The sequence below is a fragment of the Mustela lutreola genome, chromosome 17 (genome assembly GCF_030435805.1).
Source record: "Mustela lutreola isolate mMusLut2 chromosome 17, mMusLut2.pri, whole genome shotgun sequence".
Classification (NCBI taxonomy): Eukaryota; Metazoa; Chordata; class Mammalia; order Carnivora; family Mustelidae; genus Mustela; species Mustela lutreola.
The window spans coordinates 48,672,903-48,695,379 of NC_081306.1; the positions used below are offsets into that span (position 1 = coordinate 48,672,903).

General features: G+C 37.2%; 1 protein-coding gene across 3 annotated transcripts in view; it reads right to left on the bottom strand.

Annotated features, from left to right (window-relative positions):
- TPST1 (tyrosylprotein sulfotransferase 1) overlaps positions 1-22,477 on the bottom strand; it is a 105,574-nt gene that overhangs the window by 25,334 nt on the left and 57,763 nt on the right. For all 3 annotated transcript variants that reach the window (XM_059155254.1, XM_059155255.1, XM_059155256.1), the window contains one exon: positions 6,524-6,722. In XM_059155254.1, the coding sequence (XP_059011237.1) occupies positions 6,524-6,722 (199 nt within the window). The remainder of the gene's footprint in view (positions 1-6,523; positions 6,723-22,477) is intronic.

Here is a 22,477-nt window from a genome sequence, read left to right on the forward strand (position 1 = left end):
GAGCGCAGAGCCTATGGCAGGGGTCCATCCCAGGACCCAGAGATCATGATCTGTATTCTGGTTTATTATATTCCCATTATAGATATGGATTTTCTAAGAGCTGAGTATTATTGTTTAGTATATCATTTCCGAATGTTTAGAATAGGTCTTAATTGAGATAAAGAGAACTGATTTCTTTCTTTAGAATTCCAAGGAGAGTGTATAAAGCTACCTAAACAAACCTCTTGACTTCAGATGTTCTCTCTCCCTCAAAAGATGGTTTCACTAATGAAAGCAGAAAGAGAAAGATGAGAGGAACTACAGAAAGTGCTTCTTTTAAGAGACTGGATTCCCCACAGGCCTTCACACAGGATCCCATCTGAAGATAACTGTTGTTAAAAAAGATAATTTAAATGTATTATATCAGGAATGACACAAGTAAGGAATGTGTGGCTTTTACACATAACAAAGGGTCTCCGCTGACATTTGATCTAGGCAAGTAAAAGACAAAGAAGACACTCTACACAGCAAATACAAATGCACGAAATTCATTACTGCGAAGAGGATTTCTGGCAGAAAATACAAGTTATTGTGACACATTTGTGAATGACTGTGCCAAAATGGTGACAGAGAAGATGAAACAAAGATTTGACTATTCCCTTGGGATAGTCTCGGGTTTTGAGAATGACCTAGTGGACAAACTCCTGAGTACTGACAACCAGTTTTCATGCTTTTAGAACACAGTGGAAAATTTTCTGTCACCTTATCATTACCTTATTATTATTTCTATTATTTCTACCTTATTATTTCTATGTCATATCTTTTATAATTACCCACATCTTCTTCCTGTATACAAACCCAGTCTTTGCTTCTTCTGCAGCAACTAGGTATTATGCCTAGAGCAATTATTTAGTAATTATCTGTGTAATAATTAAAGTCTTATAGGGGCTCCTGGGTGGCTCAGTGGGTTGGGGCCTCTGCCTTTGGCTCAGGTCATGATCCCTGTCCTAGGATCAGCCACATTGGGGCTCTGTGCTCAGCGGGGAGCCAGCTTCCTCCTCTCTCTCTGCCCGCCTCTTGCCTACTTATGATCTCTGTCTGTCAAATAAATTTAAAAAAATAAAATAAAATAATTAAAGTTTTTAAATGATAGATCTAAATATAGACCAAGGTATTCTAAGAGATGGTAAAATGTACTGCTCTGAACTTCCTCATATATTCTTCATAAAATGCCCAAAGGAACAATTCTGCCCGTTTTCAAAACCAAGGCAAAATACTGGGGGGGGGGGGGGGGGGGGTTGGGGAGCTGGAATAAGGAATAGAATTTAATTCTACAGTTTTTGCTTTGAAGGTCTACGAAAATCTTAAGAGAATATGGTAAGTATTCCTTTAACTAAAACAGCTAAAATTTGAGTACAAGAAATCAAGGAAATGAGGAGGAGCTGAAGATTTATCATCCTTCAAATTCACCAAGCACAGCATTAGTTGGAATATTCCTACTATGTATGTCCCAGAAGCCCAATTACAGGAAAGGAGTCCAAGGGGGGATTTTTCCCTGGATGTGAAGGATGATGTGGCAAGAGCAGAGCTGAAGACGATCTTCACAGACAACCAGCACTCCAAACAGATCCAGACTCTCTCTTGGACTTGCTCTGCTTGCCTCACTGGCTTGGCTTTGCTTCCTCCACACACCCAGGAATAGGACTCCACTAGCAGTTAAGATATAATTACAGAACAATTGGTTAAAAGTAGTTCAAACACATAAGAAGTCCAGAGGTAAGGTAGATATGGTCAGTCCTGAGCTAGGCTCAGTAGCTCAGCCATCAAGGGTCCCAGGCTCTCTCTGTCCTCCTCCTGCCATCTTCAGAGTATAAGCGATATCTTCTCTTACAGTCTGCAGGAAGCTACAGAAGAGCCACACATGATTTCTTCCACAGCAATGTTCAAAAGTAGGAAGGGAAAGATAAGCTCTCTTCATACAAATCTTTATTTTCTCAGACAGTTAAATGTCTCCCAGAAAACCCTAGCAGACATCTCCTGATGAAATCTGGTCACATGCTTACCCCACCCATAAGAAAGTCTAGAAAAATTAGTATCAGGAATTTTTAGTTTATTTTTTAAGAGATAGTTCCTACTAATAGGAAAAGATGGAATAGGGAATCAACAATCTCTAACACTTCTATCACTAGTTCCTATGCCTTCTGTCAAGCTCCTTCTTGCTTGCTACAGCTGATACCTGCTTTTCCATCTGATTCCTCGCTCATTACTAGGTCTGTCTACTCAGCTTTTCAACACGGGCAATTCATACTTTGATCTGCTTTTCAGCTCTCTCTGCAGGCTTAGTAGCTAGGTCTTTAAGCTGTTTTCTGGCTTGACTCATGTGCCCTGAGGACTCTACTCCTCCCGTCTTCTCAGTGGCACACAGATGCTTCAAGTGTAGATGAGCTAGCCTATCCTACCCCTGCTCTGGAATTCTGCTCAATTTAGTGAACAATTCCATCGAGCTTCTGCCTACCATGGAATAAGTCTGGAAAATAAGTTCTACTGTGGTCACTGAGTTTGAAGTCTTCGTGAGCATGTAGGTAGAGATACACAAAAGGCAGCTGGAAATAAGGAACCTGGGGCTTACAAAAGAAACCCGCTGGGGGATACAGATTTACAGTCATCAGCGAATAGTCTATAATCAAAGCCACATGAGTGGACGAGCTTGATCACGGGGACTACAAAACAGAAGTCCTTAATGCGAGGGGCTTTAAGGGACACCTGTGAATTCACAGAAATTGTGGATAAAATTCTGTGCATCTCTTTGTCTCTATTTCTAAGGTAGGGATCCATATATTTCATCAGATTCTCAATTAGGTTTGTAAATCTAAAAAGATTAAAAACTTATGGGAGAGTGGAAGTCTAAGACTGCAACCAAGAGGCCACTATTTACTTAAACATGCCAGAATTTGGGATTAGAGACTATGATGGGAAAGAGTATGGAATATGTTAGCATTTAATTTCCAATTTACCATCTGAGTCATAGCAACCATCAAGCACATGATTTTCTATTCAAAATTGGGCAATATGTACCCCAAATATGTTGACTCAGATACCAATACTTCTAGACTACCCAGAATTGTATGAAAACCAGCACTTTTAGGCCTGGAGTTTCAGATTCTACATTCCCAGTCAAAATGTGAATTTCTTCCCACTCCCATCCCATTAAAAAAAAAAAAAAAAAAATCTCCCTAGCTACCTTCCTTCTTTGGAGCCATTCTCACATCACACTTGACAATCAAAGATCACTTTTTAAGCATTACTTTATGAAACTTCATGATCTTCAGTGCTGGATATATTAGCCTCTGAGTTTTTGCAAGCAAAAAAGCTTTGAAAAAAACACAGATTGGATTACAAGAAGGGCTATGAAATCCTGCCCCACAAAACGAGAATGTCAGCTTGTATGTTTTATCATGAAGTGCTCAAAGATGCAATTATAGTTCACACTTCATCTTTTTTTTTTCCTCAAAATTATGTGTCATTTCAGAAATAGAAATGAGGGGAAGGTTTTTTATTTTTTCCCAGTGTGCATTCAGAGACCCTTTAAAAAACCACAAGTGTGTATGAAACAAATTCTCTAGTCACATGAATTCAAACCACAACATTCTTCCCAACCTACCACTCAAGCAGGCCAAGAATAATCTAGCCAGTCAGCTTGCATGTAGGAAAACTACTACTGCCTGGAAAACCCTAAATATCATTTGTACATGTTTCTGGCTTATAAGAAACATTTCACTATTGTAAAAAAGAGAAAGCTATGAATTAACAATTACCAAGAGATTATCAAGGACTATGATTATGGATGTTAGACTGATGTGTACTTCATCTTTAGAATGTAAAACTTTTTTAAAACTTCAAAGATGGTTCATAAAAGAATATATGCATGTAGGTAATAACTGGGAAATGTTCAATTATATTAATCAATGAAACCTATTAAAATTAGCAAAAATAGAAAATAAAATTATTATACAGATAGTTCATATAGATAATATAGATAGATATAGATAGATAATATACCTATTATACAGATAGATTAAAAAGAAATTCTCAACATATATCGAGGAACTTAAAAAGTTTCAGGTATCTGTACCTGGTTTAATTCTACTTTCATTAATCTAACCTTAAAAAAATAATCTAAAATTTATTTTGTGCAAAGATGTTCACTGTAGCGTAATCTGTCAAACAGAAGACTGTAAGCAACAAAAGGAAAATGATAAAATAAATTACAGAACATATACTCGGGAAATATATTTTATTTATTCATTCATTTATGGACCTGCAACTGTGTTTCAGAAAGGATTTGAGGTGGTTCATATGATAATATATTATGTAACTATGAAAAATTATGTTTAAAAAAGGGAACATACTGAGGGGCACCTGGGAGGCTCAGTCAGTTAAAGCATCTGCTTTCAGCCTGAGTCATGACCCCAGAGTCGTGGGATCGAGTCCCAGATTGGCTCCCTGCTCAGTGGGGAGTATGCTTCTCCCTCTGCCTCTGCTCTCTCTCTATCATATAAATAAAATCTTTTTTTATAAAGAAAGCAAAATGCTCATGACTATTACAAGGAAAGGGCGGGATACAAAATTGTGTTTGTGTGCAAAATTAACATTATAAAACAATGCAACCTTACCTTTGTTTAACAATATGGAGAGAAGGAAGGGAAAACCACTGAAATATTAAGAACGGTATGTGTATGCAAGACACACCATAACAGACATAAGTCTATTTTCTTCTCTTATCTATTTAATTTTATGTTATATACACCAAGCTTATATTTTTATAATTTATAAAATTTATAATTTTATATTTATAAGATTTTTATAAATAAATAAAATAAGTATTATAAAATTTATAATTTTGTAATAAAATATCTGTATATATGAAATCATAAAGAGAATAAAGGTTATTTAAAAAAATTTTTTAAACTAGCTATATATATGATGGTTTAAAAGAAGTTAGCTCTTGGGGCACCTGGGTGTCTCAGTGGGTTAAAGCCTCTGCATTCGGCTCAGGTCATGATCCCAGGGTCCTGGGATCGAGCCCCGCATCGGGCTCTCTGTTCCGCAGGGAGCCTGCTTCCTCCCCCCCCCCTGCCTACTTCTGATTTTTCTCTCTCTCTGTCAAATAAATAAAATCTTAAAAAAAAAAAAAAAAGAGAGAAGTTAGCTCTTCCTACACATAGCCACTAATGTGAAAAAGGAAAATTGAAGTATGTAATACCTAAGGAAAAAATCTGCATGGAATTAACCTCATGAAATGTGTGTTTGTCAATTAAAGGTATCAAAAGAAAGACAGAATCAAGAGATGATGTAAGGTTGCAGGGAAAGAAGGACACTAACATAAGCAAGAGAATACCCGAGAAAAGGAAGGAATTTTAATCTTGACATCAAGATATCACTAAACTTATGCTAACATAGTTGTGTTGTTTAAACTGCAGTTTTAGAAAAGAATGCATGCAGGGACAGAAGGTAGAACCATGGTTGCTAGGGGCTGGACGGAGGGGAAAAGGTAATGAGTATGTACTTCCAGTTTAGGAAAGATGAGAAAGTTCTAGAGATGGACGGTGGTGGCAGTGCACACAGTGTGGATGTACTTACCACCACTTAACTCTACACTTACAAATCGCCAAAATGCTAAATGTAATGTTACGTATATTTTAAACAATAAAAAAAAGAAAATTCTGATTTGATAGATATTATATGTGAAAGGTATACATTCAGATTAGCTCTGTGAGTTTTCAGCTTTTCTGAAACAATATTTTAAAGATCTGAGCACAATTTATTTTTTAAAAAGTTGTGATTATACTTTATTATTTATTTTTAAAGATTATTTATTTGATGGAGAAAGAGAGAGCGAGGGAGAGAACATATAAGTAGGGGGAGTGAGAGAGGGAGAAGCAGGCTTCCTGCTGAGCAAGGATCCCAACCCGGGGCTCGATTCCAGGACCTGGAGATCATGACTTCAGCCGAAGACAGATGCCCAAGGACTGAGCCGCCCAGGCTCCCCTGTAATTACGCTTTAATAACAGCTTTCAATCAGAAGGTAACTTATTACACCTGTTTAATAATTCTTCTGATGTAGTCAATGTTCAGTTTTCAAGCATCAAGAAATCATGCCCCATTTAAACAAAGGTTTAAAAGTAAAGTAGTTACTAAGTTCAAAAGAAAAAAAAAAACCTACAAGTTGAGATCACTAATAATTCCGTTTTTTTTCCTGGCAAATTTGTGGTAATCATCTATGAGAATAAATTTTCCCAACAATAAGCACCACTTCTAGAAATTGGACAAAGGAGATTAAAGAACTGTCCCCATAATTCCTGGGAAAAGTCACAGTTACCCTTCAAATGCAGTGGAAGTGTTCTCATGATAAAGCATTCTACAAATAGAATTTTTCAAACTTAAATTTCTGATCATAAAAAATAAGGAGGAAAATAAGAAAAAACCTTTCAGGACCCAAATTCCATATCCAGTTTTCTCAATTTACTTTGAAAATCTCACTTACCCTTCTAGTGTTTTCAAGGATTTTGGGATCAGGTTTTCCATAGTTCGGTGGATTGGCATATGGGTCATATCCAAGTTTGGCGAGCATGGGTGCAATCACTGCCATGTCTTGTAAAACATCCGGGGGTATCTTCCCAACCCATTTTGACAGTGCTCCCACATTGACTGGCTTGATGACTTGGTCTGTAGATCTTTCCACTCTGAAAACAATATAATATGAAGTATTTATTTAGAATACCAAAACATAATAATGTTAAAAGGCCAATGGCAATTATTTTTGATAGCTTTAAAAACTGTAAGTGTCTGGATTATAAATCTATTGAGAAAGGGGATACTAATCAGCCTTAACACTATTTAGCAGACCTTTTTTTAATGTCCTAAATTTGATAGCTATTATCAGCAACTTCATTTCTAGAAACAGGAAAAATGATCAGCTGAAAATATCTGCACAAAATGGGTTAACAATTATAACATACACACACACAAAAAAATAAGAAAGCTAAGACTGCTTAGAAAAACAGCTGCTCAACTTACCTGAAAGGCATCAAAATTAAACAAATAAGTATGTAAGATGGCTGATGAATGACTAGAGGGACAGAGAGATGGAGATGTGGTAAAGCAAATACAGCAATAATTAATTAAAACTAGTAGGTATAATTCTTTCAATTCTTTGTATGTTTGAAATTTTTATAATAAAATATTAGGGGGGAAAGAGCCAACCATAATCCAGTAAGTAGGCAAAACATTCATTTGTTCTATTTTTCTGTTGACTTCCTGAAGAATCCTTTTTTCTAAAGAAAGAAAAGCAGCACTACTTATGATTTTCAGTATTACAGAATAAATGTATCCTATCTCTTGATCTAGAAATTTACGTTGTACTTGTATGGTTATACTCCCTATATTTGACTAAATAACTCATAATCTTAGGATAAAATAAATAAATACAAGTGAAATAAACATGAAGTGACACCTAGATTTAAACTGGATCTGAATTAGCAGATTTTGGCCAAATGACTGCAAAATGAAAGTGCTTAAAAAAACTTAAGAGAGTTTTACATCATAATACATAAGAAGTCCTTCAAAATAGTGTTCTAATAAAAGGTAAGACCTCCTTTTTAAAAGTATATGAGCTCTCATTGCAGATAATCATTATCTGACAATGAATCCGTCAAAGGGACTCTACTCCTAAACAAAAGACAAGAGAAAATAAAATGATTATTCCTTGGGATTCTGTGAGACTACACCTTAAGGGCATGTAGGGTCTGTGTGTGGGTGTCTCAGGTGACACCCTTCCTTATAGAAGGACCCCATCAACTTTAACACAAGAGAGACCTGCTGCACTTAGAGAATGGAGACCTACATGTGGAGAGCCACCCCACTTGTTTCCAAATGGTGTATGACTGCTTTAGCTTTAAGTCAGCTGAATATTCCAACAAAAACTGAATGGCTGGTCAAGCGAAAAACACCTGGCCCTTTACAGAAAGTTTGTTGATCTCTGTTCAAAAGGATACAGTCATTAGAGAGAAATGAGCTTTGTTCAGAAAGCCTGCTAATCTTTTCTACACAACAACCTGCAGCTGGATGGAGTTCATCAAATCCCCCTTACTCCTTCGGTCTTTCTAGAAATTAACCAATAGTTAGGCGTGAAGTGTACTAGAGCATAATTTAGTTACCATTCCAGTACCCATCAGTTTCACTGGGACCTTGGGACACACAGCCTACCAGACTAGAATTTTTCAACATCCACATCCCAGGCAGAGCACTGCAAGGCAAGATACCTGGGAATCGGCGGTCTTCCCCAGTCCCAAGTGTCCAGGCTCCCTTCTCTCGGCAGCATTCATAATGGAAGCCATTCGTCCTCAGGGAATGGGGACAAGGCCAAAATCCTAAATAACTGAGGTGTATAAAATCTTCCAAAACACTCATTTTAAAAGCATGGATCTTACATGAGTCTTAGTTAAACACTACAGCCAGGCGGGCTGCCAAACCACAGGTCTGAATTATGATACACAGCAACTACTACAGGAAACCAAATTCTCTAGACTAAAGAGACAGGGCTGCAACGGACATGAAAAAAAGGAATGGGTAAGAGTATACAACCCATATGGTTATATTCATTAGATGAAAACAAAAGACGAAATACAGTTAAAACTCGTATTTTCAGGGGCACCTGGGTGGCTCAGTAGGTTTAGCATTCAACTCTTGATTTTGGCTCAGGTTATGATCTCAAGGTAATGAGGACAAGCCTCACATTGGGCTCCACACTTGGCAGGGGAGTCTGCTTCTCTCTCTCTCAAACTCCCTCCTGTCCCTCCACCTGGTCGTGCACTTTCTCTTTCTCTAAAATAAATAAATATGGGGCGCCTGGGTGGCTCAGTGGGTTAAAGCCTCTGTCTTTAGCTCAGGTCATGATCCCAGGGTCCTGGGATCGAGTCCCGCATCGGGCTCTGTGCTCAGCGGGGAGCCTGCTTCTTCCTCTCACTCTGCCGGCCTCTCTGCCTACTTGTGATCTCTGTCTGTCAAATAAATAAATAACAATATTTTTAAAATAATAATAATAAAATAAAATAAATAAATCTTTTTTAAAAAGTCATGTTTTCAAAGACTATTTCATTCTTGACAATACTTAGGTTATGTCTTGTGAAAGTGGATTTTTTTTTATGTGTACACAACAGAAATTCAATTTGATGTTATAGATACAGAATCGTATCAAAATATTAACAATGACAGTGATAGGATTGTGAATTTTGTATTTTTATCTAACTTTTCTGTATTTTCCAATTTTTTATAATAAGCAATGTCTTTTTCAGTCCATGGAATAGTGGAATTATAAAGATCCACACAGAAGTCTAATAACTATCTTAGCTCAACGCAGTCCAAACTTATCTCCTGATCTTATCCTCAAAGTCTACTATATCCATGGCCCTCCCAATCTTAGTTGAAAACAACTCCATTCCTCTGCTATGCAGAATAAAATAAAACTGGAGCTGTCTTTTGACTACTCTGATTCCACATCCAATCCATCTGAAAATCTTATCAACTTATACTTCAAAATATATCCAAATATGATCACTTCTCATTAAATCCACAGCTACTACTCCCCACCTCCCAGTCCAACCCAACATTCATTATCTCTCACTTGGATTTCTACAACAATCTTCTAATAGTTTCCCTATTACATCCTTGCGGTCTATATGCAGTATATACACCAGATAGAGTTAGATCGTGTCACTCCTCTGTTCAAAATTCTGCAATGCCTCCCTAAGTATTCCAAATCCAAGTCCTGAAAATGAGAGGGAATCTGAGAAGCCACAAGAATAGGTCTTTTATTTTTTTCAAAGAATTTATTTATTTATTTATTTATTTATTTGATAGATGGAGATCTCAGGTAGGCAGAGAGGCAGGCAGAGAGAGGAAGGGAAGCCGGTCCCCCGCTGAACAGAGAGCCCGATGTGGGGCTCAATCCCAGGACCCGGGATCACGACCTAAGCCGAGGCTTTAACCCACTGAGCAATCCAGGAGCCCCAAGAACAGGTCTTTTAATCTTGACAAATCATCCACGAAAACAAAGAAACCAGATAGCAAAGCCAAAAAAACACAAACATTTAAAACAAAACTAAGTGAAAAGGTTGCCCTATAAACTCCAAAATACCCTACAAATTCCAAAATTGGTGGTTGGAAACAACCAACACAACCATAATACCTGCATGAAATAAATGAGCGGCGGGAAGGCCAAGGAAGCAACAGGGCGTCTGAAAGACATCTATATGGCTGAACACTGCACACGCCATGTTGTTTACCACTAAATACCACGGTATTTAGGGGTGCTGACAGCGACCTATGCACTTGAAAATTCTTGTATAATTTTTTTTTCTTTTGTTAACTAATCTCTACACACAATGTGGGGCTTGAATTTATGACCCTGAGATCAAGAGTCACATGCTCTACTGATGGAGCCAGTAGACTAGGTATCTCCCTTTCCGTTCCTTGGGTAATCTTTAATTTCTTTCATCAGTGTTCTATAGTTTTCAAAGTACAGGCCTTTCACCTCTTTGGTAAGTTTATTCCTAGGCGTCTTATTATTTTTGTTGCAGTTGTACATGGGACTGGTTTCTTACTTTCTCTGCTTCTTCATTATTGGTGCATAAAAATGCAACAGATTTCTGCACATTGACTATGTATCCTGTGACATTACCGAACTCATTCATTCGTTCTAGTAGTTTTTTGGTGGAGTCTTTTGGGTTTTCTACATATTGTCTCATGTCATCTATAAATAGTGAATGTTTTTACCTCTTCTTTACTGATTTGGATGACTTATATATTTTTTTGTTATCTGATTGCTGTGGCTAGGACTTCCAGTACTATGTTGAATAAAAGTGCTAAGAGTGGACATCCTTGTCTTGTTCCTGACCTTAGGGGAAAAGATCTCAGTTTTTTCCCATTAAGGAGGACATTAGCTGAGGGTTTTTACTGTATGACCTTTATTATGTTGAGGTATGTTCCCTTTAAACCTATTTTTGAGGGTTTTCACCATGAATAGATGTTGTACTTTGTCAAATGCTTTTCCCACATCTATTGAAATGATCATATGGGTCTAATCCTTTCTTTTATATTGATTTATTTGTGAATATTGAACCACCCTTGCAACCCAGGAATAAATTCCACTTGATCATGATGAATTACTTTTTAAATGTATTGTTTGCTAGTATTTTATTGGGAATTTCTGCACCCACGTTCATCAGGAATATTGGCCTGTGGTTATGTTCTTTTAAGTGGAGTCGATCCCTGTTTTTGGTATCAGGGTAATGCTAGCCTCACAGAATGAATTTGGAAGTTCTCCTTTCTTTTCCTTTTTTTGGAATAGTTTAAAAAGAATAGGTGTGAACTCTTCTTCAAATATTTGGTGGAATTTACCTGTGAAACTATCTGGTCCTGGACTTTTGATCACCTACTCAATTTATTTGCTGATTATCGGTCTGTTCAAGTTTTCTATTTCTTCCTGTTTCAGTTTTGGTTTGTATTTTTCTAGGAATTCATCCATTTCTTCCAGGTTGCCCAATTTGTTGATATGTAGTTTTCCATAACTTTATCTTATGCTTATTTGTATTTCTGTGGTGTTGGTTATATTTTTCCTCTCTCATGTGATTTTGAGTTCTTTCTTTTTTTTCTTGAGAAGCCTGGTTAGAGGGTTATCAATTTTACGGATTTTTTTTTTCAAAGAACCAGGTCCTGGCTTCACTGATGTGCTCTACTGTGTTTTTAGTTTCTAGATTACTTATTTCTGCTCTAATCTTTACTATTTATTTTCTTCTGATAGTTTTAGGTTTTCTTTGTTGTTCTTTTTCTAGCTCCCGTAGGTGCCAAGGTTAGGTTATTTGAAATTTTTCTTGTTTCTTAATGTAGGCCTGTATTGCTATAAATTTCCCTCTTAGAACCACTTGTGCTGCATCCCAGCACAAGTGGTTTTGGACCACTGTGTTTTCATTTTCATTTGTTTCCATGTTCTTCTTTTAAGATTTTATTTATTTGCGAGAGAGAGAGTGCACGCATGCACATGCACACATGCAAGCCGGAGAAGGGAGAGGGAAACAAAGAGGGACAAACAGACTCTCCACTGAGCATGGGGCCCCATGAGGGGCTTGATCTCATGACCCTGAGACCATGACCTGAGGTGAAATTGAGAGGTGACCATTAACTGACTGAGCCACACAGGTGCCCCAAGTTTCCACGTACTTCTTTATTGCTTCTTTATTTCCTACTTGACCCATTCACTGTTTAGTAGCATGTGTTTTAATCTTCATGTATCTGTGGTCTTTCCAGACTTTTTCTAGTGGTTGATTTCTAGTTTTATACTGAAATTATGAATGGCATAATTTTGATCTTGAATTAGTTGAGGTTTGTTTCGTGGGCTACTATGCCATCTATTCTGGAGAATGTTTCACATGCACTTGAAAAGCTGTATACTGCTGTTTTATACATTTATATAATCTGTTAGATCCATCTGTTCCTGTGGATCATTTAAAGCCACTTTTAAAAAAATATTTTATTTATTTATTTATTTGACAGAGAAAGACAAGCAAGAGAGGGAACACAAGCAAGGGGAGTAAGAGAGGGAGAAGCAGGCTTCCCACTGAGGAGGAAGCCCAATGCAGGGCTCGATCCCCAGGACCCTGGGACCATGACCCAAGCCCAAAGCAGATGCTTAATGACTGAGCCACCCAGGCACGCCCAAAGCCATTGTTTCATTGTTGATTTTCTGTTAATATGATATGTCATTGATGTGAGGTGTTAATGTCCCGTACTATTATAGTATTATTATCAATTATTTCCTTTATGTTTGTTACAGTTTTTGTATATTTGGATGTTCCTATATTAGGTGCATAAATATTTAAAATTGCTATATCATCTTACTGGATTGTCCTCTTTATTATTATTTTATTGACAGAGAGAGAGCACGAGAGAGCACAAGTAAGCAGAGTGGCAGGGAGAGGGAGAAGCAGGCTCTTCAGCAAGCAGGAGCCCGATGCAGGGCTCAATCCCAGAACCCTGGGATCATGACCTGAGCCTAAGGCAGTGGCTTAACTGACTGAGCCACACAGGCGCCCTTGTCCTCTTTATTATTATACAGTGCCCTTGTCTCTTGTTACAGTCTTTGTTTTAAAGTCTGCTTCATCTGATGTATGTATTGCTACTGGCTTTTTTTTTTTTTTCATCCGTCTGTATGATAGATGTTTCTTCATTCAATTTACTTTCAATCTACGGGTGTCTATAGTATAAAATGGACCTCTTGTAGAGTTTATATTGGTCTAGAGATGGGACAATTTGAACTTCAACAAAATAATAATTGCAACAGATTGAAATCATCAAATTAGTCTCTCAGAAAGATATGAAAAGAAACCAACTCATTATCTTGGAAACTACCAAATAAAGAATAACAATCAAGTATTTATCATGCTTTCTCTTCCTGTATGGCTTATAATCCTGGGTAATCAGATAGTAGATGCAGGGATATATCTCTTTATAAAATTTTTCCAAATAATATTGAGAAATGAAATCACGATTTTGCAAGATGAAACAAACTAATGGATATAGGCACTGAGGATCAAAGGTTGCTAAAATCACAAAAAGAAAGACAACTATATATAACAGATAGCCTTGCCAAATCAGATCTTGAGTCTGATTAAGACTCTAGATTCAGATGCTAATTTGTATTAAATACAGAATTATGAATATGTTGGACAATCAGCAGTCCTATTGAAAAGATTTTGCAATTAGCAAAATTCAGATGGTAAATAATTTTCCTGGCTGAATGACATAGGCTCTTCAAAAGATAGTGTATGGTTATGACAGGAATTGAGCATTTGGAAATCTATAAATCAAGAGAAACTTAAAATATGTGCTAGGTTGTTTTTAACGGATGAGACTATAATATATAAGCTTGCATATTCAGATGATAAAACTGTGAAGAAACATCAGGAAGGACTTCTAAGTGTCAGAATAGTGTATAGTTTAGGGGGAAAGCCTGAGATTTATTTTGAGGTCAGGATACATGGAAAGGCTTCTGGACTGACTGGCATAGTTAAATTTTTTGACATGGACAGTAGCTATATAAGGGTGTTTGCCTTATTAAAATTCATTGAACTAATTTTTATTTTTTTAAAGATTTTTTAAAAAATTTATTCATTTGACAAGAGATCACAAGTAGGCAGAGAGGCAGGCAGATAGAGGGGGAAGCAGGCTCCCTGCCAAGCAGAGAGTTTGATCCCAGGACCCTAGGAATCATGACTTGAGCTGAAGGCCGAGGCTTTAACCCACTAAGACACCCAGGCGCCCCTAAACTATTTCTAATTGGTCTTTACAGTGGTCTACAAGGCCCGATAGAACCTAATCTGACTTCCACACCCTCCTACACCCACTCTGCTCCAGCTCCATTGACATTTTTGCAATTGTTTGGGTAGACCAGGTATGCTCCTCACTAGTGTCTTTACAATGCTATTTCGTCTGCCTGGAACACTCTTTCCCAGATGTCTACTTGGCTAACTCTTCACCTCTAAGATTTCCTCAGATCTCATGCTGATGAGGAATACCATGATCACTCTATTTCATATTATAATCTGCCCTTCAAAATCCCCTTGGTCCATGGGACACCTGGTTGGCTCAGTCAGCAGAGCATGCAACTCTTGATTTTGGGATTGTAAATCTGAGCCCCATGTTGGATGTAGAGATTATGTAAAATTTAAAAAAAAAAAAAAAAAAAAAAAACTTTTAAAAGTCCTGGATGCCTAGGTGGCTCAGTTGGTTAAGTGACTAGTTTTGACTCAGGTCATGATTCCAGGGTCTTGGGGTCGAGTCCTGCATCAGGATCCCTGCTCAGTGGAGAGCCTGCTTCTCCTTCTTTCTGCCCACTGCTCTGCCTACTTGTGCTCTCTTTCCATCCCTCTGTCAAATAAATAAATAAAATAAAATAAAAATTTTTTTAAAAGTCTACTCTTTCCTAGTCCCCTTTATTCTCCTGATTTTTCTTTTTTCATAGCATTTATAACATCCTAATATGCTGTATGTTCTTCCTATTTAATGCGGTTTTGGGGGTTTTTCGTCTTTGCCCACTAGATTGTGGGCTCCATAAGGCAGCAGTTTTATGTTTTTTTCACTTGCTCTTGCTCTCCCCTAGGTCTCTTGCAGAAGTACCACCTTACCCACCAGGACTTCCCACTATCCCCTATACCCCAACTCTTAATAACCTATCTTCTACTTTCTTTCTTTCTATAGGACTCATTACCATCTGATGAACCAGATATTTAACTTGCCTATTTTTTTTTAATGAGATAGCTCCCAAATGCTAATGTAAGTTCCATGAAGAAAGGGCTTATTTTTATTTGTTTTGTATGTTTTGTTAACTGCTATAACCTCAGCCTATCGAACATAACCTGTGTTCCATGAAAATATGTTAGGTGAACAGTCTTTATCATATTTAGGCAGTTTTTTTCCTATTCCTTCTTAAATTTTTATTATGAATCACAACTATTTTACCAAGAGCCTTTCAACATTAAATAATATGATCATTTGGTTTTAATTTATTGATGTAATGAACTGTGTCCATAGATTTGTCTGATATAAAACATTCTTTCATTTTTGAAATACATATTATTTGGTCATAAAAGCTTATCAATCTTTCATACACTACTGAATTCTGCTTACTAATATTTTACCTACAACTATGATTTATAATTTTGGCATCAATATGGTTAAGAAAATTCTGGTTTTCTTTTGTGTAATTTCTATTGGGGTCTGGTTTCATAAAATGACCAGGAAGTTTTCTTTTCTTTTTTTTTTTTTAAAGATTTTATTTATTTATTCGAGAGAGACAGAGACAGTGAGAGAGAGCATGAGCGAGGAGAAGGTCAGAGGGAGAAGCAGACTCTCCATGGAGCTGGGAGCCCGATGTGGGATTCGATCCTGGGACTCCGGGATCATGACCTGAGCCGAAGGCAGTCGTCCAACCAACTGAGCCACCCAGGCATCCCTCCTTCTTTTTTTTATGACCTAAACTTGTTTAAACAGCACCGGACTCATTTGTAAGAAATAATTTATATCAATTTTGGGGGTGCCTGGGTGGCTCAGTAGGTTAAAGCCTCTGCCTTCGGCTCAGGTCATGATCCCAGGGTCCTGGGATCGAGCCCCATGTCGGGCTCTCTGCTCAGCAGGGAGCCTGTTTCCTCCTCCCTCTCTCTCTCTCTCTGCCTGCCTCTCTGCCTACTTGTGATCTCTGTCTGTCAAATGAATAAATAAAATCTTAAAAAAAAAAAAGAATTCAATTTTGAATCATCTATGCCTTTTTGAATATTCTCTCTTGGTTACCTTTTCAATCTCTTTGATGTTAATCAATGTATTTAAGTTCTCCATCTATCATGAAAAATTAGCTACTATCTCTGGGCTTTCAATTTATTACAAAGGTGTCTTCACATATAATTCTTTTAATTTCATTTATACCTGTATTATTTCTCCTTTTTCATCCTTTAGCTGGTACACATTTGCTCTCTTATACCTTAACTGATATAGCAAAGGGTTTACCTTTTCGTCGATCATCTCAAATCAGTTTTCATTTTTATTTATCCTTTCTACCATTTTTCTCTATTTTAGTATTTTCAAGTTTATCCACATTGACTTTAGGATCCAAGACTATGACAGTAGTACCCTCTTATCCACCAGGGATACATTCCAAAACCCTCCGTGGATGCATGAAAGCACAGATAGTACCAAGCCATTTGTACACTATTTTTTTTTTAACCCAAGATAAAGTTCAATTTATAAATTAGGCATTATAAGGATTAACAATAACTATTAATAAAATAGAACAATTATAACAATGTCTATGTAACAGTTTTGTAACATGGTCTCTCTCTCTCAAAATACCTGATTATACTGTATTAATGGTTTTAAGATGGTAAGTTGCCCATGTGATGAGAAAGTGAGGTGAATGATATAGGCATTGTGACACAGCATCAGGCCACTACTAACCTTCTGATATGTCAGAATGATTACTGGCTTCCAGACTCTGGTTAGCCATGGTTAACTGAAAGTGTGGAAAGCAAAACTGCCGATAAGGATGGGCACTACAATACTCCTTTGTTTACGGTATCATACCAATGTCCTAAATTTCCATATAATTTCGGTCTATTTCTAATTCTTTTCTTTACCACTTATGAAGACAAATCAATCAATTCATATACAAGAAGATTTTGTTATTTAAGTACTAACAAGGGTCTCAGAAAGGGTAATGGGCCTAAACAGCAGCATTAACCTGGAGGTTCCAGCAGGAATGGACAGCTAAAGGTTAAACTGAGAAAAGCAGCCACCTAACAGAGACTCACTGCAACATGTACAATGTATGTACGCATTCCTACCCCATCCCCACTCTCAATATATGTTCTGTAAGGGCAGGAATTTGTGCCTCTTGTTTGCTGTTCTATCTCAAGTATTTATAATGATGCCAAGAACATAACAGAAGGTCAATAAATGTTTGTTGAATAAATGAATAAACTGGAGAAATCTGTTTCTGATTCTTCAGATGAAGTCAGCATTTCTAGGTTTAGATTAACAGTTCACACAAGGTCAAGTAAAAAATAAAAATCTCTCGACTCCCTTGATTACTCTTCCTCTGCCCCGTGCCTGGTCATGTCCCAGTCCTTATTCTTTCTGTCCTTGAACATTCTGGGATGAAAGCAGCTCTGTTGTGGTTTTGTCTCTGGTTGTTTTATTTTCTCTATGCAGCAACATCTTGGTGTTTGGCCAGACTTGCATTCTTTGTAAGGAACAGATTTCGTTTCTTTTTTACAGCCTACAAGTAATTGTGAAAAACTGGCACGTTATTTTTTTTTTTTTTTAAGATTTTATTTATTCATTTAACACAGAGGGAGAAAGAGAGAGAGAGACAGCCAGAGAGAACACAAGCACGGGGAGTGGGAGAGGAAGAAGCAGGCTTCCCGCTGAACAGAGAGCCTGATGTGGGGCTCGATTCCAGGTCCCTGGGATCATGACCTGAGCTGAAGGCAGTTGCTTAACGACTGAGTCACCCAGGTCCCCCGGCACTTTATTTCTTGAAAGTTCACTTACTTGCTCATTCTACTTTGGCCCTCCAGCATGAAATAACAACACATGGTAAAATGTTGGTAGTAATTGCCCTTAGCCCATTCAGGACTTTAAGATTAACATATGTATGGGGCACATTGGTGGCTCAGTTGGTTAAGCATCTGCCTTTGGTACATGATCCTGGGGTCCTAGGATCAAGTAACACTGGGATCCCTGTTCAGTGGAAAATCTGGTTCTCCCTCTCCTTCATCCTCTCCCCTGCTTGTGCTTTCTCTCTCTCAAATAAATAAATAAAATTTTAAAAAATTAACCCATGTGACCAAATAATTAAATATTACCCTAAGGTCAAATAGGGTAATCATCAGATTATTAAAACTAGGTTTATGTTTTTACATCAAAGGTAAATTATGTTAACAAATTATATCTTAACTAAGACTTTTAGCAGTTATAAACAATGCAATTGTGGTTGAATTTCCTTCCACATGATCTAATTACATACTATTATTTACCCCAGATTTGAACAACACTGACAGAACAATGATATATATTTCAAGATTTTAAACTATCTTACATAATATAAAGTACAAACAGAGCTTTAAGAACATCAACATTTTTTAGCATTTAATTCAAAATTTTATGTGTATACCCAGTAACTACCCTATACCAGTTTACAATCCCACCAACATTAAGAATTCCAGTTGCTTCACATCCTTGCCAACACTCTGAATTGTCCATCCATTTAAAATTAACCATTCTGGTGGACATGCAGGGGTCTCTCGCTATAGTTCTAATTTGTATTTCCTGTAATAACCCCACTCTTTCATTTACCTTTTTTTTAAGTAGAATAGGAATGGTGAAAAGATCTCGCCTCATTAACCTATTAAGAAGTCATATGCTGCATGATGGAAGACAGCAGGGCTCCAGAAAGGTGGAAAAGACTGAAGTGCGACTTTTATCTTTTCTGTCTTAAAGTAAGTGATCTCTGGAAGACTTCCTTTTTCTATGGACCATCTTTGGCCAGTGGTGAGTCAACCTATGTAGTTGACTTTATCCATGTTCTCTAATTTTTATACAGGGTCAAGTCTAGTGTTCCTTCATCTCGTCCTGAAGGGATTATGTTTAGTGTCTGCATAGGCAGATCTACTGCTGACAAATTCTCTCCCTTTTTATTTGTAAGGATTGTCTCATTTCTTCTTCATTTTTGAAGGACAGTTTTGGCAGATACACAATTCTTGAGTTCTGCCTTTCAGCACTTCGAATACACCCTCTTATGCATTCTGGAATGAATTTTTCTTTTTTAAAAGATTTTGTTTATTTGATAGAGAAACCTCACAAGCAGGCAAAGAGGCAGGAAGAAAGAGAGTGGGGGAAGCAGGCTCCCTGCTGAGCAGAGAGCCTGATGTGGGGCTGGATCCCAGGACCCTGGGATCATGATGGGAGCCAAAGGCAGAGGTTTAACCCTCTGAGCCACCCAGGTGCCCTGGAATGAATTTTTCTAATGAAAAAGGCAGCTGACACTCTTACTGAGGATCTCTAGCATGGCACGAGTCCTTTTCTCCTACTGCTTTAACGATTTTCTTTGTCTCTTGAAGTTTGATTATGATGTGTCTAGGTATGGATGTCTTCGGTTTTATCCAACCTGGAGTTCACTGAATTTCTTGGATGCATTAGATACACGTTTTTCATTAAAATTGGGGTTTTCATCATTATTTCTTCAAATATTCTTTCTGCTCATTCAGTAAATCTTCTCACTGTAAGATTCCTGTTATATGTATATTAGTACACTTAATGGTATCCCACAGGTTCCATATATATTTTTTCTATTGTTTAGATTGGATAGTAGCAATTAATTTATCTACAAGTTTGCTGGTTTCTTTCTTCTTTCAGTTCAAATCTTTAGGTCTAATGAGAGAATTTTTCATCTCACTTATTGTCAACTCCAGAACTCCTATCTGATTTCATACAGTTCCATCTCTTTACTCTCTATTTTGTGAGACACTGTTCTCATACTTCGCTTTATTTCTATTTTTATTTTTTAAAAACTGTATATATTTACAACATGTATAATATGATATTTAAATATGAACACTGTGAAATAATAGCTACACTAAAGAAAGAAAAACATATAAAGCACCCTTTTGTGTGTGGTAAATATACATAAGATCCACTCTCTTCATACTTCTTGTGAGTCCTTAAGTCTAAAATGAATCTTCTAAAATGAATCTTTACATTTATTCTTTTTTTTGTTTTTGTTTTAAGTAATCTCTACACCCGACATGGGCCTCAAACTCATAACCCTGAGATCAAGTTACATGCTCTATCAAATGAGCCAGCCAGATGACCCTAAAGCAATTCTTGACAGGTGAGAGCTTACAGCTATTTTTTGCTGTTTTGCTACTGTTTTGTTTCCCTCTTCATTTCTTGCTGACCTCTTTCGTTTTTTGACGCCTTTATGTAATGGTTTCCCTTTGATTCTTTTTCTCTTCTAAGTATCTATGATAGGGTTTTTTTTTTCTTTGTGGATACAAGGATTCTATAAAATATCTTATAGTTACAATCTTCTGTTTTATGTTGACAACAATCACATACAAAAATTAACTTCAATCACATACAAAAATTCTACACTGGCCTTCACACATACATTGTTATTTCATAGTCAGAGTTTGCATCTTTCTATAATGTATATCAATTAACTAAATTTTGTGTTTATAATTATTCTTAATGTTTTTGTTTTTTAACTTTTACATTAGGGTTAAAAGTAATTTATATACCACCATTATACTATTACATTGATTACATATTTACCTTTACCCATGAGACTTATGTTTTCATCTGGCTGTCTAGCTTGTTTTCATTTTAAATTGAAGAACTCCCTTAAGCATTCATTTCTTGTGAGGCAGGTCTAATGGTAATGAACTCCCTCAGTTCTCATCTGGGAAAAACTTTACCTCTCTTTCATTTTAAAAGGATAATTTTGCCTGAAATTGAGTTCCTCTTTGGCAGTTTTTTTCTTTTGAAATTTTGAATATATCACCCCACCCTTTCCTGGCCAGTAAGTTTCTGCTGAGAAATCCACTGATATTCTTATGGGGCTCTCTTCTAAGTGATGAAACACTTTTCTCCTGATGCTTTCGAAGTTCTCTTTGTCCTTTACTTTTTTTTCCCCTTTATTTCACTTTTTAATGGAGATATAATTGACATATAACATTGTGTAAGTCTAAGATATACAATGTCCTTGACTTTTGGTAATTTGATTATAATATGTCTCAGTGCAGTTTTCTTTGGGTTGATCCTTATATGGAAACTTCTGAGCTTTGTCAATCTGGGTATCAATTTCCCCCCATGATTTGGGAAATTTTCAGCCATTATTTCTTAAAAAAGCTTTCTGTCCTTTTCTCTCCTTCCTCTCCTTCTGGGACCCACATAATGCATATATGGTTTTGCTTGATGGCAGCCCATGAATCTGATAGGTTTCTTCATTCTTTATTCTTCCTTCTCTGGGTAATTTCAAATAATATATCCTTGAGTTCTTGTCTCCTTATTGGAGAATGCTTATTTGAGTACGAGGTTAAAGCTCTCTATTGTATTCTTTAGTTCCAGACTTTAATTTTTTTAAATGATTTCTTTTTGTTGAAGTCTTTGTTTTCTTCATGTATTGTTGTCATGATTTTGTTGAGTTCTCTATATTCTCTTGTAGCTTATGAGTTTCTTAAAAACAATTATTTTTAATTCTCTGACAATTTATAGATCTCCATTTCTTTGGGTTCAGTTACTGAAGTTACTGTGTTCCTCTGGTTGTCACATGTTCCTGTTTTTGTGTTCCTTTTAGCCTTGCACTGCTGTCTTTTCATCTGAAGAAGCAGTAACTCCTTCCAACCTTCCTTAGTTAGGGAAAGATGTCCTCCAGGAGAAGACGTGAGGTCATCAGCTGGGTTAGATGTATAGCAGCTCCAAGTCCAGATGTGGAGGTGTGCCAGTTCTGGGGTCAGTGAGGACACTTGGTCTTCCAGCTGCATATGTGCAACCATGGCAAGCACGCACCTGGTGCCATGGCCGTACATGAGCAACTGTGGTGGGCTCATCATCTCTTGGACACATGGATGGGTGTTCAGTGGTACCTGCATATGCTGGAAGCTATGCTCAGGCTTGCACATCAAGGGGGGCACGGGGGCTGGTAAGGGAGAGTGACTGTTCCAACTCGTGGCGTGGGGGCAGCATCTGGCAGCTCTGGTTCCAGGGGATGCAACGTCTCTGGCATGAGAAAGCTCTAGCAGCTGGGGTTTGCATCAGCAAAGAACACAGGAGTCCTCTGCCGTGGTAACTGTGGCTGCTGACTCTCCCTCTTTCCCAATCAGGGGAATTCATG